Below are 13,449 nucleotides of genomic sequence, written 5' to 3'. Positions count from 1 at the left end.
GAGCTCCATGATCAACTCATCTGCCTATTGTTGACATGCACACAGTGTTTAGATAAAAATACCTTTAGAAGGTACATTTCATGAGTGGCATCCTGCAATGGCAGAAAATAGTTACACCCAAACATGTTGGCAGGTTATAAATTTCATTCACAAGCAGTTTGCAGTGAAGCTATACATAGTGCAGTGTAAGTCTTAAGACTGAGAATTTCAAAGGTCACATACTCTGCAGATGATTTGTTAAGAACAAAAGATTTACTAACTATAAAATATTCTTAAGTTTTTGCAAGCCTCCTTTATTGCCTCACACGTTTCTATTTTATTCACAGTTGAAAGCCTTTGTTGCTGCCTTGTGTATCTGTAGTAATTGTTGTTTTCCTCCTGATTGTATAATCGTTTGCTTTTGCAAATGGTGTCACTGACAGAGATTTATGTTTTTCATTTTGTTTTTCTCATCAATCTCGACTGGTAGCCAAATAGAACATCACAAGAATACAAAATCAGGTTTTTTAAAAACATAAAGACAATATGCTCAGTTTTTTTGGCTCTGAAATTTCCAGGCCCAAACCAAACTGTCTTTGTCCAATCACGTAAAAGAGCAAAGAAGCCTCAATATTTCATGAAGCTATAGTTCAAAGTTAAGTGCAGGACTTCTGATGAAATCTTTTATCTTAAAAATATCTTCTATTCATGGTTTTGATCTCTGGTAGCTTTTTTGACTTAATATCGAGGGCTTTCAGCATTTTGTATAAACCTTCCCTCACTGATGAAAGTGAGTCATATAACCTGCCTGTTAACATTCAGCTGGATGTAATTGTGCCAAAATGAGATGTGTGCAGTGTCTTCTAGTCAGAAATTACCTAATTTGAACTTAAGCTGCGATAGTCTGACAGCAACAACATACAGAGCAGGTGCTCAGAATAGTATAACAAAGTTTTCAAAAACATTTAATAAATTGCTGTATCGAAATATATGCTGTTATATTTAACAAACTAAGGTTATTAGTAATGGCAGGTAGTAAGTAAGTGATATTGACATTGTGACACATCCTGTTACTCAGAAGACCACAATGATCCAAAATGAAAAGCTAGATCAAAACATACATAAAATTACATAGGCATTTTGAGTACTTTAACAAAATAAATGCAATTTGACTACCTTAAAAAGCTTATTGCTTTTCCGATGATATCTCTGTCATTGTTGTGGAGTACAAGGTGTTTCAAAGGGAAAGGTATGTGGATAAGATGTGCTATAGAGTGAGGTGCTGTGGCCGGAAATTCCTGTTATTTGGCCTTCGGCCACCGTTCTTGTCCTGTCAGCTCAAATCTTATAGACCACTCCAAATGATGTGTCAGATCCTTGAGAATCCTTGTCCAGCTAGCAGCACTGATTAAGAATTGAACAAACATCAGCCACACAATTTGAGACATAGCTCAAAACGTTGGCAGTTTGGAATAAGAGTTTTAAAGATGAGGGATAGATTCAAGAAACAAACAAACTGGTGTGTAACATGTCTTCATTGTTTGTTTCTTATACTGCAATTTTTACATGATAACCATGATGTCTACGTACGGTCTTATTTAACATTGTACTTCTGCTCCTTCCTATGCTGTCATCGTCTTTGTCATCATCATCACCACCTCCATCTGTGTGATTACTAAAGTAAAGCAGATTGTTTACAAGTGTGACGATACATTGCAGCATTCAGTGGTGGAACATGCTTAGAGGGTCCTAATAGCATGCCAATGGCAGATAGAATGACAACTTTACTTATAGCTCACTCGCGTTATTATCCTGCTGTACAGTATTCATTGTTTAGTTACTTTGGTGATAGATTTATTTATAACGTGTTTGGCACCTTTGTCTCTCAGAGACATGCTCAGTTTTTCTGTTTTTTATGTCTTTTCCTCATTAATCTGATTTCTCTTTCTCTCTATTAGCTGGCGTCTTGGGACTCCACTCGTGGTTTGAATGGTAGCCTGAAGGAGAATCGGATAGAGAGCGGTATGCAGGGAGTGACGCTCAAGATTGTAACATTATTGGTAAGTTGTGGGAGTACACTGAATCATGACCATAATAATGTCAACACTTGACCTGAGTAGGAAAGTAAACACAGCAATATAAGGCAAACACGCCACACTGATGAGGTTGTTCTATACACCCACAGATTAAGCAACTAAAACAAACATAATTCTGTGAATTATCTTTTTAAGGGAAAAATTTATAAATAAATTTTGATCAATACTACTTTGCCTTGCTTTCTCAATGTTAATAACAATAAACCTTTCCTGCAGATGTTTCACAATAAAACAATTAGTTTGCATTAAAAGTATACAGCAGCAAGCACAGCAGACAGCAGAAAGGCTTCTTACAAAACATGGGAATTAACAATTAACTCTCTCATAATAGGCCCGTCTTAAAGAAAAGCCAATTTGTTACCTCAGTTCAGGTTAATAAGGCTCTGTTTCCTATTTCATAATTGACTGTAATATACTAAAGCTCTGGTCTTAAGATAAAGTCCTATGTTCTACTAGGTTGAGTGGCCTGTTACCACAGTAGGATGGAGAACCAACACAGGATTTTTTAGAACTAAACCTCTTTTAATCTACTTTCCACTGTTTGGTCATACGCGATTTCTCTCTTGGAAGAGGAAGAGCAACAGAAGGCCTACATTGCAGCAGCAACTAACTTCATCAATTCTAGCAGCTAAAGTCTCTTGCCTACTTCTCCCTTTCAGTCGCTTCTCCTCACCTCTCTTCGTTTTTCCTCTTCTTCACACATGATTTACCTGCACCATATTTATTATTAACATAAGTTCTGCTCAGCTCTCCCTTGGCAGTGTCACTTAATCAAGTCATTTTCCTCTGCCACTTTAATACCCCCCTCTTCTCTGTCTCTCTCCCCATGTCTTCTTTAGCTCTCTTTACTCCTCCCTCTTCCATTTAATTCTGCCCTGACACTTTCAACCCACAAAGAAGAACCACGGTGTGGTGCAATGAATTTAAAATGGCAATTTCCACGTTGATGAACCATAGCAGTTGCCATGGCGCCATGTGTTACAGGTCAACAGTTGCTGAGGAAACTATTTTATTAAGATGAAGTTTAACTTAGATCACCTTAGAAGCTCTTCATAAAAGGTGTCACCTCAAAGTTCTTAAGATGACTGAATGTGTCCTCGCCTCAGTCGCCGATCTGGCCCCGAGGACATTATGGCGCATCTTGATAAATGACATGTCTGTGATTAAGTACACATACTCAACTCTTTTCCAGAGTTCAAGGAAAAATTGTAGGCTTAGAGACAAAATCCGCACACATCCACATTTCTCAGCATTATCATTGTCAGTAATATCAAAAAACTTGTAAATTTATCTGGTTATTGATTCAAACAGGAAGAGCCTTTTGTGATGGTGGCAGAGAATATTCTGGGCCAACCCAAAAGATACAAGGGTTTTTCGATTGATGTCCTGGACGCCCTGGCCAAGATCCTGGGCTTCAAGTATGACATCTACCAAGTCGGAGATGGGAAGTACGGCTCAGCACTCCCTAATGGATCCTGGAATGGCATGATTGGAGAACTCATTGGCAAGGTTGGTGTGCTTTCCTTTTATCTCAGTCAATCAATCTCCAAATTTCACTCCAAATCATTTTTTTCTGGGAGTCAGGCCACATTGTCTTGTTTTGAAATGGGAGCCCAATTATAAGGCTCAGTAAAGTGGAAAAGATTAGAAAAACATTGTATGAGCCAATAGCCTCTATCTGCAAATCAGTTTTCTCCGGTGGGTGACATCACAGATTGATTGAACTGGGGCTGACTTTTGGAGGGACTCTGATAAAGTTTGAAAACTTAACAAAGGCTGTTATGGGTCGTAATGACGAACCATGTTTCCTGTTTCTGTTCATTTCACATGCACTCTCATCCTGCAATCTTTGTACTAGTGTTTATCAGAGGGAGCTCTGTGATTGAACGATGACAGAGTTGTTTAACACAACAATCCCAAAGTGATTACTTCCACTAATTCCAGCATGCATTCACTGTAGGTGACAGAAGAAACATGATTTTATACTTGATCAAACACAAGTTATGTTTCCTTGTTTCATGCATTGATGATTGATGACTATATTTTTCAACAAGCTAATACACTGTGGAAATAATACAAAATTAATTCCAAGATTAGCAATAAAACACTTGAGTTCAAACCTCCATGAAGGCCTACTGATCTCCCTGGTTATTAGCTTCAAAGTTAACAATGTTGTGGGTAGACGACAGAATAGTCGTATAAGGCAAGGGAATATCTAACAATGATGAAATATCATTGGTTCAGAAAATCAAAAGGTTTTTCTCCTGTTGAGAGCATGAAGGTTCACAGAGGGAGAAATAAATGCATTTTAAAATTGAAAATGTGGACTGATGGTGGTTCTTGACAAAAATGTATGTGTTACCAAACCAATAGGTTTATCTTATTGGGAATGAAAATTTGCACACCAAATATGCTTCTAATTTGACCATAACCTTCGTAGATTTGTCACAGAAACAGTGGCCTGATGGAGACACAGGGTTACCACAATAAAGGATGAGGAGGTTTCTGTTAGAAGTGTAAATGAACTGTGATGCAACCTTATTTGAACATTTTAAAATATTCCTCTAGGGAGTATTTGAAGTCAGACACAAGCTTTAATTTTGTCACAGACAAATCAACCAACCTAACCTACTAAATGGTGAGAAAACATCTACCAATTCATGGAGGTCTAGATTTTCTTTCAATGTCACAACAACATATAAAGATCTTAAACATATTCTGTTATTTTGAAAATAAATGTTTGAGGTGCTAAATTTGGAACATATGAATCTCCATCTCCATCCACAGCGAGCTGACTTGGCTATATCAGCCATCACCATCACACCGGAACGCGAGAGTGTGGTGGATTTCAGCAAGCGCTACCTGGACTATTCAGTGGGAATCCTGATGCGCAAGTCAGAGGAAAAGATCAACATTTTCTCTTTGCTGGCACCATTTGACCTGGCAGTGTGGGCGTGCATTGCCGCAGCCATCCCTGTTGTGGGAATCATGATTTTCCTGCTCAGGCGCATCCAGGCAGTGCGCTGCCAGAACAATGCAGGAGGCCATCCGATGCCTTCTGTCTCCACTTCACTACAGAGCGCCATCTGGATTGTCTACGGTGCTTTTGTGCAACAAGGTGGGTAAAATAGTTTGAGTCTGGCCTTCATAACATACAAGGAAAGCAGTTACAGATCATGTTCAATATATTTGTTATATACTGGACTACACTGGACGGCCAAGGCTAGACAGGTTTCCACTCCACCAAATCATACGCCAACCTCTTACTAGTTAACACTTCTCTGTTTGAAGGTGTGTCATTGATGAATGAATGAAAACCTGCCCACTCTTGGTCTCCAGCTGGACACCAAGCACTAGCTATGCACTTCTTAAATGTGAAAACCTAAATCTAAGCAGAACAAACGGGTAGAAAAAAAACACTGAAAACTACTAAGGGATTAAGGACAGAAGATGAAAATTAAGTCCAGTAAAAATGCATATGTGGATGTCAGTATAAAGCAAATGCTGATTCAGTAGTGAGTCAGTCTGAGGCACAACGCCCACCCTAGCATTTTCTAAAGGTGCCCTTGTCAAGGAGAACATCTCATGTTTAGGTCTGGTGGAGATCCAGGTATGTCCGGTTTGGATAAATGACTACTTCAGCAACTGATGTTAAAGCCTGAACTGCATCTATCAAAGTCTGGAACACAGCCTATGAGCATTTTTTAACCCAACACCCACTATATTTCAAGAGAAGCTAAATTCTATGTCTTTTTTTCTCTGGCTCGTGTTTCTTTTTTGGGCTTGTTTCAGTGAAGTGGATTGCATTATTTCTTGGCATGACGTAGGTCACTTTGATATAAATCTGACTGCTCATGCACAGTGTGCCATTGTCAGAGACAACAACTTGGCAACTGTATCCCACCAATGATTTCATAATGATATACCAAGGCTTGGCTGGATTTTGTTGTATGTTCAGTGCAGATTAAACTATCCACCCACAGACACACTGACTCTCCTGTCTTTTTCAAAAAGGGACTACCCTTCTTTTGTTCCATAAGGAGGTTAGGGGAGGTAGGAAATAATCTGAAACTTTCCCTGAGAACTTAGAAGAAAATTACGAGTTTTCCAGAGTTTAATAAAAAAACATTCGAAGTTGAAAGAGACTGCACCGCAGTGAACGGTTGCAATAGGGTAAAATCCAGTAAAGTTTCAAGATGCACATTTCACATTCAATGACCTTAAGAAATCAGCCAAAGCCATACGTAATAAAAATGACTGATGCCGGAGTGCTATGCATCTGACAAGGCCTTCAGTTTTTTTCCCCAAGCTGTCCTAAGGGCGCAGCTATGTTGATTGTGACACTTTCAGACAAATATGTTTTCATTACATTTCACACTCCTGAATCTTTCAGATGACATTTCTATGACTTTACTCTTCTACAGTGTGCTGACATTTTTCTCGTGCACCTCATAAGTTGTTATTTGGAGAGAAAGAGTCCGTATGAAAGTAAAGATAGAAAAGCTAATGTGACGAACCAGTCTTTTCCCCTCACAGAAAACAAGGGCCGAAACAAGGGACAAGGATTAAAGAAATAACGCAAAGAATGTTTAAAAGACAGGAAGTAGTTAATATTCATTCTGTGTGCTTTTAAAAAATGGATTGGGATGTATAATAGAATTGAAGAATTGTGCAAGTAACATTTCAGGGTAGATGGTTTACATACACTAAGCACTCGGAAAAAATAATTGACTGAAACTTCCAGTAATTACAAAAACTCTTGCATGCAAATATGTGTTTTATCTCAAGAGTGAGAAAAATTACAAGCAGCAGCTTTAACAAAATGGTGGGTAATAATCACTAGTTACCTCACCAATATGTTTACTAGTCCATTTCACATTTTAAGAACAACTGAACAAGAAGATAAAAAGCCATTATTTTCATGAATCTCTTATAATATAAAAACAAATTGAAACAATAAAATCGGGTCACAAGATCCTGATAATGTATGGCATTTTTTGTATGTATGTAGTATGTAGGAGATAGCTACATTAGATCCACTGTGGTAAGCAATGTGATGCTGTACAGTACATAGTAAAGAGAATGATGATGTCTGCTGCTGTGCGCAGTTTTTATACCTATGTGTTTATACCTGCACTCCCACAGGCAGTGACTCCATCCTGGGATCTGTGGCTCTGCGTATTGTCATGGGCAGCTGGTGGCTCTTCACCCTCATTGTGTGTTCATCCTACACAGCAAATCTGGCTGCCTACCTTACCGTGTCACGCATGGACAATGCCGTCCGGTAAGGCACAATACTTTCATTGAACATTTTCAACCTGTTAAAATGAACTTGATTATCTTCTCATAGAACCTCAACACAACAGGGGGATTCGACTATTCTGGTGGTATTTTCAAGGTCAAGGTAGCTTTATTGTCTGCCGCAAGAGAAACTTGTCTTAGAGTTAGACAACCGCTGCATCAGACTGATGTTACAATAAAAACACTCTGAATAGGCACACATAGCAATAAATTATCCTAGCTACAATAAAAACAACCAAGCAACTGAATTACACAAAAAGATAATTACCGTAAAAAAGAACCATAAAAAGTCCTGAAATAAAACCCAAGCAATTATCACTCAACAATTCCTAGAGACCTGTGGTTATCTTGATACCTCCCCCTGCTATTCTGACTGTCCTGCAGGAGCTGCCCATTAATACATTTAATTGATTTAGAATCTAAAATGTCAAAAGCACAGAAATTGATTTATTTCTTTATGTTAATTCATACTGTTTAAGATTTGAAGTAACAATTTGATACACATTATTTTCATGAGCTTCTAAATACTGAAAGTCCTGGTTCAAAGCTATTAAACCCACAGTGCGGAACTTCTGTCTCTCCTTCTGGCAGTGAGCGTGATTATACAAACACTGCCTACAGGTGAGCTCGCCCCATGCTAGTGTTCAGAAATATCGTGTTCAGAGACATCTCCACAGCCCCAAGACAATAATCTATTATTTATATTAAATGTAATAGCTACATAGCCTACTCCAAATATTTTACAAATACCAACCTGTCCAAGAGCAGTATCGCAACATCCTTGTCTGCCCTCATTCCCATCTCTCAGCACATCCGTGTTTGTTTTTGTGGGGGGGGTTTCTCTACTATAGTCCTTCCTTTGAACACAGAGTTTCTTTATCTGGCGCATCAGAAACTTTTCTTGGATACTTCTTAGGTTTTTCCGCCATATGCTCAGCCATACACTGTCGCTACGGTTGCTCCAGAGCCATATACAGAGAGAGTTGTGTAACCTCTGTTCAATTTAAATTCAAGTGGCTTTATAGGAATGACTGCATACACTTTAATCTTGTGATAGCATATTAACATAAACATAATAAAGTATAAACTGTTCTCAATAATTAACACTCTGGACCTTTTTTTTTTTTCAGCAATGGGGGATCAAGGAGCTCTCTACATGGCTCTGGGCTGACCCCCCCCCCAGCTCTGGCAAACCAATCATTGCAAACTCATCATTACCGCTGCACTAGTGCCAGAGTGTTGCCACAGACAAGAGATTAGAAAACTCCAGTATACTGCGAAACACAGGGAGATTTACCTGGCGGTGATAGGCTTAATCAGCATTATGTGAGCTTTTTGAAGCTTTGAGCTTTGAGAAAGAGATTGATTGAAATGAGATGGATTTGTTACTGTCGCAGCTTAGCAAATTTTGCCAGGTGTCGGAACCGAGTCAATCATTGGTGCAACCAAATCATTTTTCACATTCACACACTTCACTCTCATATGCATTGAACTGCTCTCAGTGTAGAGCGTACATGCCACTTTTTGTTCAAATGTAAATAAAAGATGAGTAATAATTTTTTCCACATTGATGCCTCTTGTACATCGTCTTGTCTTCTGGGAGACGCCTGTGTCATTTCTAATCAAGATACAACTTGCTGGTTGAATAACAGTAACTTTAAGTCAGAATTTGCCAGGGGTATGAATAATTTCGGGCTTGACTGTGTGTGTGTGTGTGTGTGTGTGTGTATGTATGTATGTATGTGTATATATATATGTTTTCAAATTTTCAAACAGTAACACTTTGAGTACACTGATTTAGCATTGCAAAGGAGCATTATATAAGCATTATATAACATGGTGTACTGTTAAAAAAAAGATCAAATTACATAAAATTGCTTTGACAAAGCATTTTCTTGTCAAAACCTGGTGTCTACGTTACCCACAATGCAAACCGCCCACCAACAGTTCAGTTTGAGATTCGGGTTTATGCTATTAGCAGCTAATGAAGCAGAGATGAGGATCAGCCTAAAGAGGTCTGGTAGGCTCACTGGTCTTTGTCCTTAACTGACACTAACTCATGTGACATCACTTGAGGCGATTCATCAGATTTCGTGCAAACGTTAAACAAGGAAAGCTCCCCAATACCTGTAAAAAGCTGTTTTTTCATTTATTACTGGGATGGGAGTTTGTCTAATTTCTCACCTTTTGTACTGTTATAGGTGGTAGGTAAAACCGAATATACAGACAGTAACACAAAATAGTAAGACATAACAAACAGAGGTTATTTGAATTTGATACCAATTGTTTTGTTGTTGTTTTGGTTAGTCGGAAAAAAACTATTTTTAAACATTTGATTTTTTTGTGTATTATGTATTCATTTATGCATAAGTTTTAGGTATGTGAGTGAACTAGATAGAGTAAAAATAATAATAAAATGCATTAATAATAATTACAATGATAAATATAAGTAAGTAAAAGATTTAAAAAGAAAGAAATGTGGTAAAAAGAAAATGCACATACGATATTGACATAATATTAATAACAGTACCCGTAAACAGACTTTGATGTATCAAATCGGTTGAGTGCCCCTTAAAAGCCTCAGCCTTGAATGAATGTGCATATCTCTTCTTCTTTTTTATATATTTTAACAGCGGGGGCAAGTGCTGTAGCTCAGGCTGAAGGTTCATCTGTGAGCATATCTCATCAGCTACAATTGGTACAGAGTGTTTGGTTCTGTCTGCCTGCCTGTAATTTTTGACCCGATGACTAACAACTAGCCTGTTCTCAGTCCAAATGCTATTTGTTAGTGAATCCAATTTGGTGTGCTGCCTCTCCCCAAAGAACAGACAGGTAGAGAGTCATTTGATTGCACTGGGTCTGTCTTCTATTGAACAAATAGCCACATGTGTACATGTGAGGAGATGGAGTGAATGCTAAGCGGCACCCAGCTGACCTATGACGAGACCTACACAGGTGTGTGTGCGTGTGTGTTTATGTTTGGATTGGCAATTAAGGGGCATTAATCTTTCTCGTAGTACATTTGGTACAGTTCAGGGAACAGAATCAACCTAACTGCAAATTATTGCATTTAGGAGTTGGAGGGTACGAGAAAGTCCACTGTGACCAAAATTTAAAATGGCTGTACATGTACAAAGCTGTACTTGTCCCTATATGCTGTTCTCAGTGGTAAATATTTTATAAAACTTGTAGCCTGTGTGGGATTCACCTCTTGGCTAATCTGAACAGATTTTAAGCAATAAAACCTGAAATGTACAGTCTGTTCATGAGAGATTTAGTGTTGTAGAGGTGATGCATTTTTAAGCTACTTATTTAAATACACTAAAAACACGCTTTTTGTTTGTAAGAGGAGAACCGTACAGGACTATAGCCCCATTCAATACAAAATGTATTTAATTTAATTGCCTATAACCTTCCTTATTGTGGGAAGAGCAGCAAATCATTGCAATTCCAAAGTATGTAAATTGTTGGGGGGGTTTTATCCAGTATTTCAAGCTAAGTTAGGAAAGATAATGGCCTTTCTTTTGTACTCCAATGCTTTCCTGACATGCATAAGACACTTCTTAAATTGCCCAGCATCAGGTCTTACTTAGCAGCCCTGCTTTCAAATTAACTCTGCTGCTCCACTTCCCAATTACATAATCTGTGTGAGTAAATACTCTGCTAAATGTAAAAGTTGCTGTGAACACATTTGTGCACAATCTGTTGTGACCCTGGATGTAAATTGCTAGTAGGCTTAGAAAATCTGCTCCCTAATAGCTAAATTAAGACATAATCCAAAAGAATTGTACATATTAAGGACAGGTTGATTAATATTCTGGAAGAATCAGATCATTTTTTCCCCTAAAAAAAAAAAAAACTACTAAATTTGTATGTCATGGGTCACATCTGACCAGCTGAGTGTGGAGAAGTGAGTGCTTCTTTTCATTACAGAGACAGAAAAAAATCGAGCCTGCAGAATGATAGTTCTTTGACCTATTTGAAAAACAGCTACTCTTCTGGTTCTCTACCTGCCCACTTGATGTTAGAAGATCCTTAAAGAGACGGTGGGTCCTACCATTCCCCACAATCAAAGTGGGTATCTGTCTGGCACACCAATTATTATTGGTTAACACTCTGGACCTTTTTTTTTGGTATTATTATTATTTTTAGTGTGAGAGCTGCTACAGCTCTCACACTTTTGTTCTCTTCGCTCTTTATTATTATTCTTATTTATTCCGCCGTTTTTTGGCATCTAACTAGTCCTGTACCGTTTGGGTGCTATTACCTGTGTTGCTGATATCTGTAATGGTTGATTTTATACACTGCTCAAAAAAATAAAGGGAACACTAAAATAACACATCCTAGATCGGAATGAATGAAAATAATCTCATTAAAGACTCCTTTCTTTACATAGTTGAATGTGCTGACAACAAAATCACACAAAAATTATCAATGGAAATCAAATTTATCAACCCATGGAGGTCTGGATTTGGAGTCTAACTCAAAATCAAAGTGGAAAACCACACTACAGGCCGATCCAACTTTGATGTAATGTCCTTAAAATAAGTCAAAATGAGGCTCAGTAGTGTGTGTGGCCTCCATGTGCCTGCATGACCTCCCTACAACGCCTGGGCATGCTCCTGATGAGGTGCCCAGACCTGGACTAAAGCATCCGCCAACTCCTGGACAGTCTGTGGTGCAACGTGGCGTTCGTGGATGGAGCAAAGACATGATGTCCCACATGTGCTCAATTGGATTCAGGTCTGGGGAACGGGTGGGCCAGTCCATAGCATCAATGCCTTCCTCTTGCAGGAACTGCTGACACACTCCAGCCACATGAGGTCTAGCATTGTCTTGCATTAGGAGGAACCCAGGGCCAACCGCACCAGGATATGGTCTCACAAGGGGTCTGAGGATCTCATCTCGGTACCCAATGGCAGTCAGGCTACCTCTGGCGAGCACATGGAGGGCTGTGCGGCCCCCCAAAGAAATGCCACCCCACACCATTACTGACCCACCGCCAAACCGGTCATGCTGGAGGATGTTGCAGGCAGCAGAACGTTCTCCACGGCTCTGTCACGTCTGTCACATGTGCTCAGTGTGAACCTGCTTTCATCTGTGAAGAGCACAGGGCGCCAGTGGCGAATTTGCCAATCTTGGTGTTCTCTGGCAAATGCCAAACGTCCTGCACGGTGTTGGGCTGTAAGCACAACCCCCACCTGTGGACGTCGGGCCCTCATACCACCCTCATGGAGTCTGTTTCTGACCGTTTGAGCAGACACATGCACATTTGTGGCATGCTGGAGGTCATTTTGCAGGGCTCTGGCAGTGCTCCTGCTCCTCCTTGCACAAAGGCAGAGGTAGCGGTCCTGCTGCTGGGTTGTTGCCCTCCTACGGCCCTCCTCCACGTCTCCTGATGTACTGGCCTGTCTCCTGGTAGCGCCTCCATGCTCTGGACACTACGCTGACAGACACAGCAAACCTTCTTGCCACAGCTCGCATTGATGTGCCATCCTGGATGAGCTGCACTACCTGAGCCACTTGTGTGGGTTGTAGACTCCGTCTCATGCTACCACTAGAGTGAAAGCACCGCCAGCTTTCAAAAGTGACCAGAACATCAGCCAGGAAGCATAGGAACTGAGAAGTGGTCTGTGGTCACCACCTGCAGAACCACTCCTTTATTGGGGGTGTCTTGCTAATTGCCTATAATTTCCACCTGTTGTCTATTCCATTTGCACAACAGCATGTGAAATTGATTGTCAATCAGTGTGGACATTTTGATTTCACAGGAGTGTGATTGACTTGGAGTTACATTGTGTTGTTTAAGTGTTCCCTTTATTTTTTTGAGCAGTGTATTAATATTTTTATGCATTTTAAAATTAATGGGTTCCTATGGGAGCAGGGACTCCACTCTTCCAAATTTAAGAGCTTAGTGCTCCAGCATATGTGCAGCTAGAGACTCAATTTCAGCTGTAAGTTGCAGAAAAGATTTTGATCTTTCAAAGTTGTCTTTGGTGTTTGCTAAAAAATGTTTAGTTTAGGAGCTATGCCCTTCCAAAGTGAAGGGTTTTACAACTTTTAGCAGACTTTA

The 13,449-nt window shown here is 39.5% G+C and overlaps 1 protein-coding gene across 1 annotated transcript in view; it reads left to right on the top strand.

The window, feature by feature from the left end:
* The window catches only part of grid1a (glutamate receptor, ionotropic, delta 1a), a 260,845-nt gene that overhangs the window by 232,661 nt on the left and 14,735 nt on the right, over window positions 1–13,449 (top strand). The window contains exons 9-12 of the mRNA XM_038737961.1: window positions 1,938–2,039; window positions 3,387–3,584; window positions 4,863–5,193; window positions 7,221–7,359. Of these exons, the coding sequence (XP_038593889.1) occupies window positions 1,938–2,039; window positions 3,387–3,584; window positions 4,863–5,193; window positions 7,221–7,359 (770 nt within the window). The remainder of the gene's footprint in view (window positions 1–1,937; window positions 2,040–3,386; window positions 3,585–4,862; window positions 5,194–7,220; window positions 7,360–13,449) is intronic.

This window comes from Micropterus salmoides, unplaced genomic scaffold (genome assembly GCF_014851395.1).
Source record: "Micropterus salmoides isolate LMB-PRFRI ecotype aquatic unplaced genomic scaffold, ASM1485139v1 Ms_hic_scaffold_22, whole genome shotgun sequence".
Lineage (NCBI taxonomy): Eukaryota > Metazoa > Chordata > Actinopteri > Centrarchiformes > Centrarchidae > Micropterus > Micropterus salmoides.
This window is presented reverse-complemented; position numbering and strand designations above follow the sequence as displayed.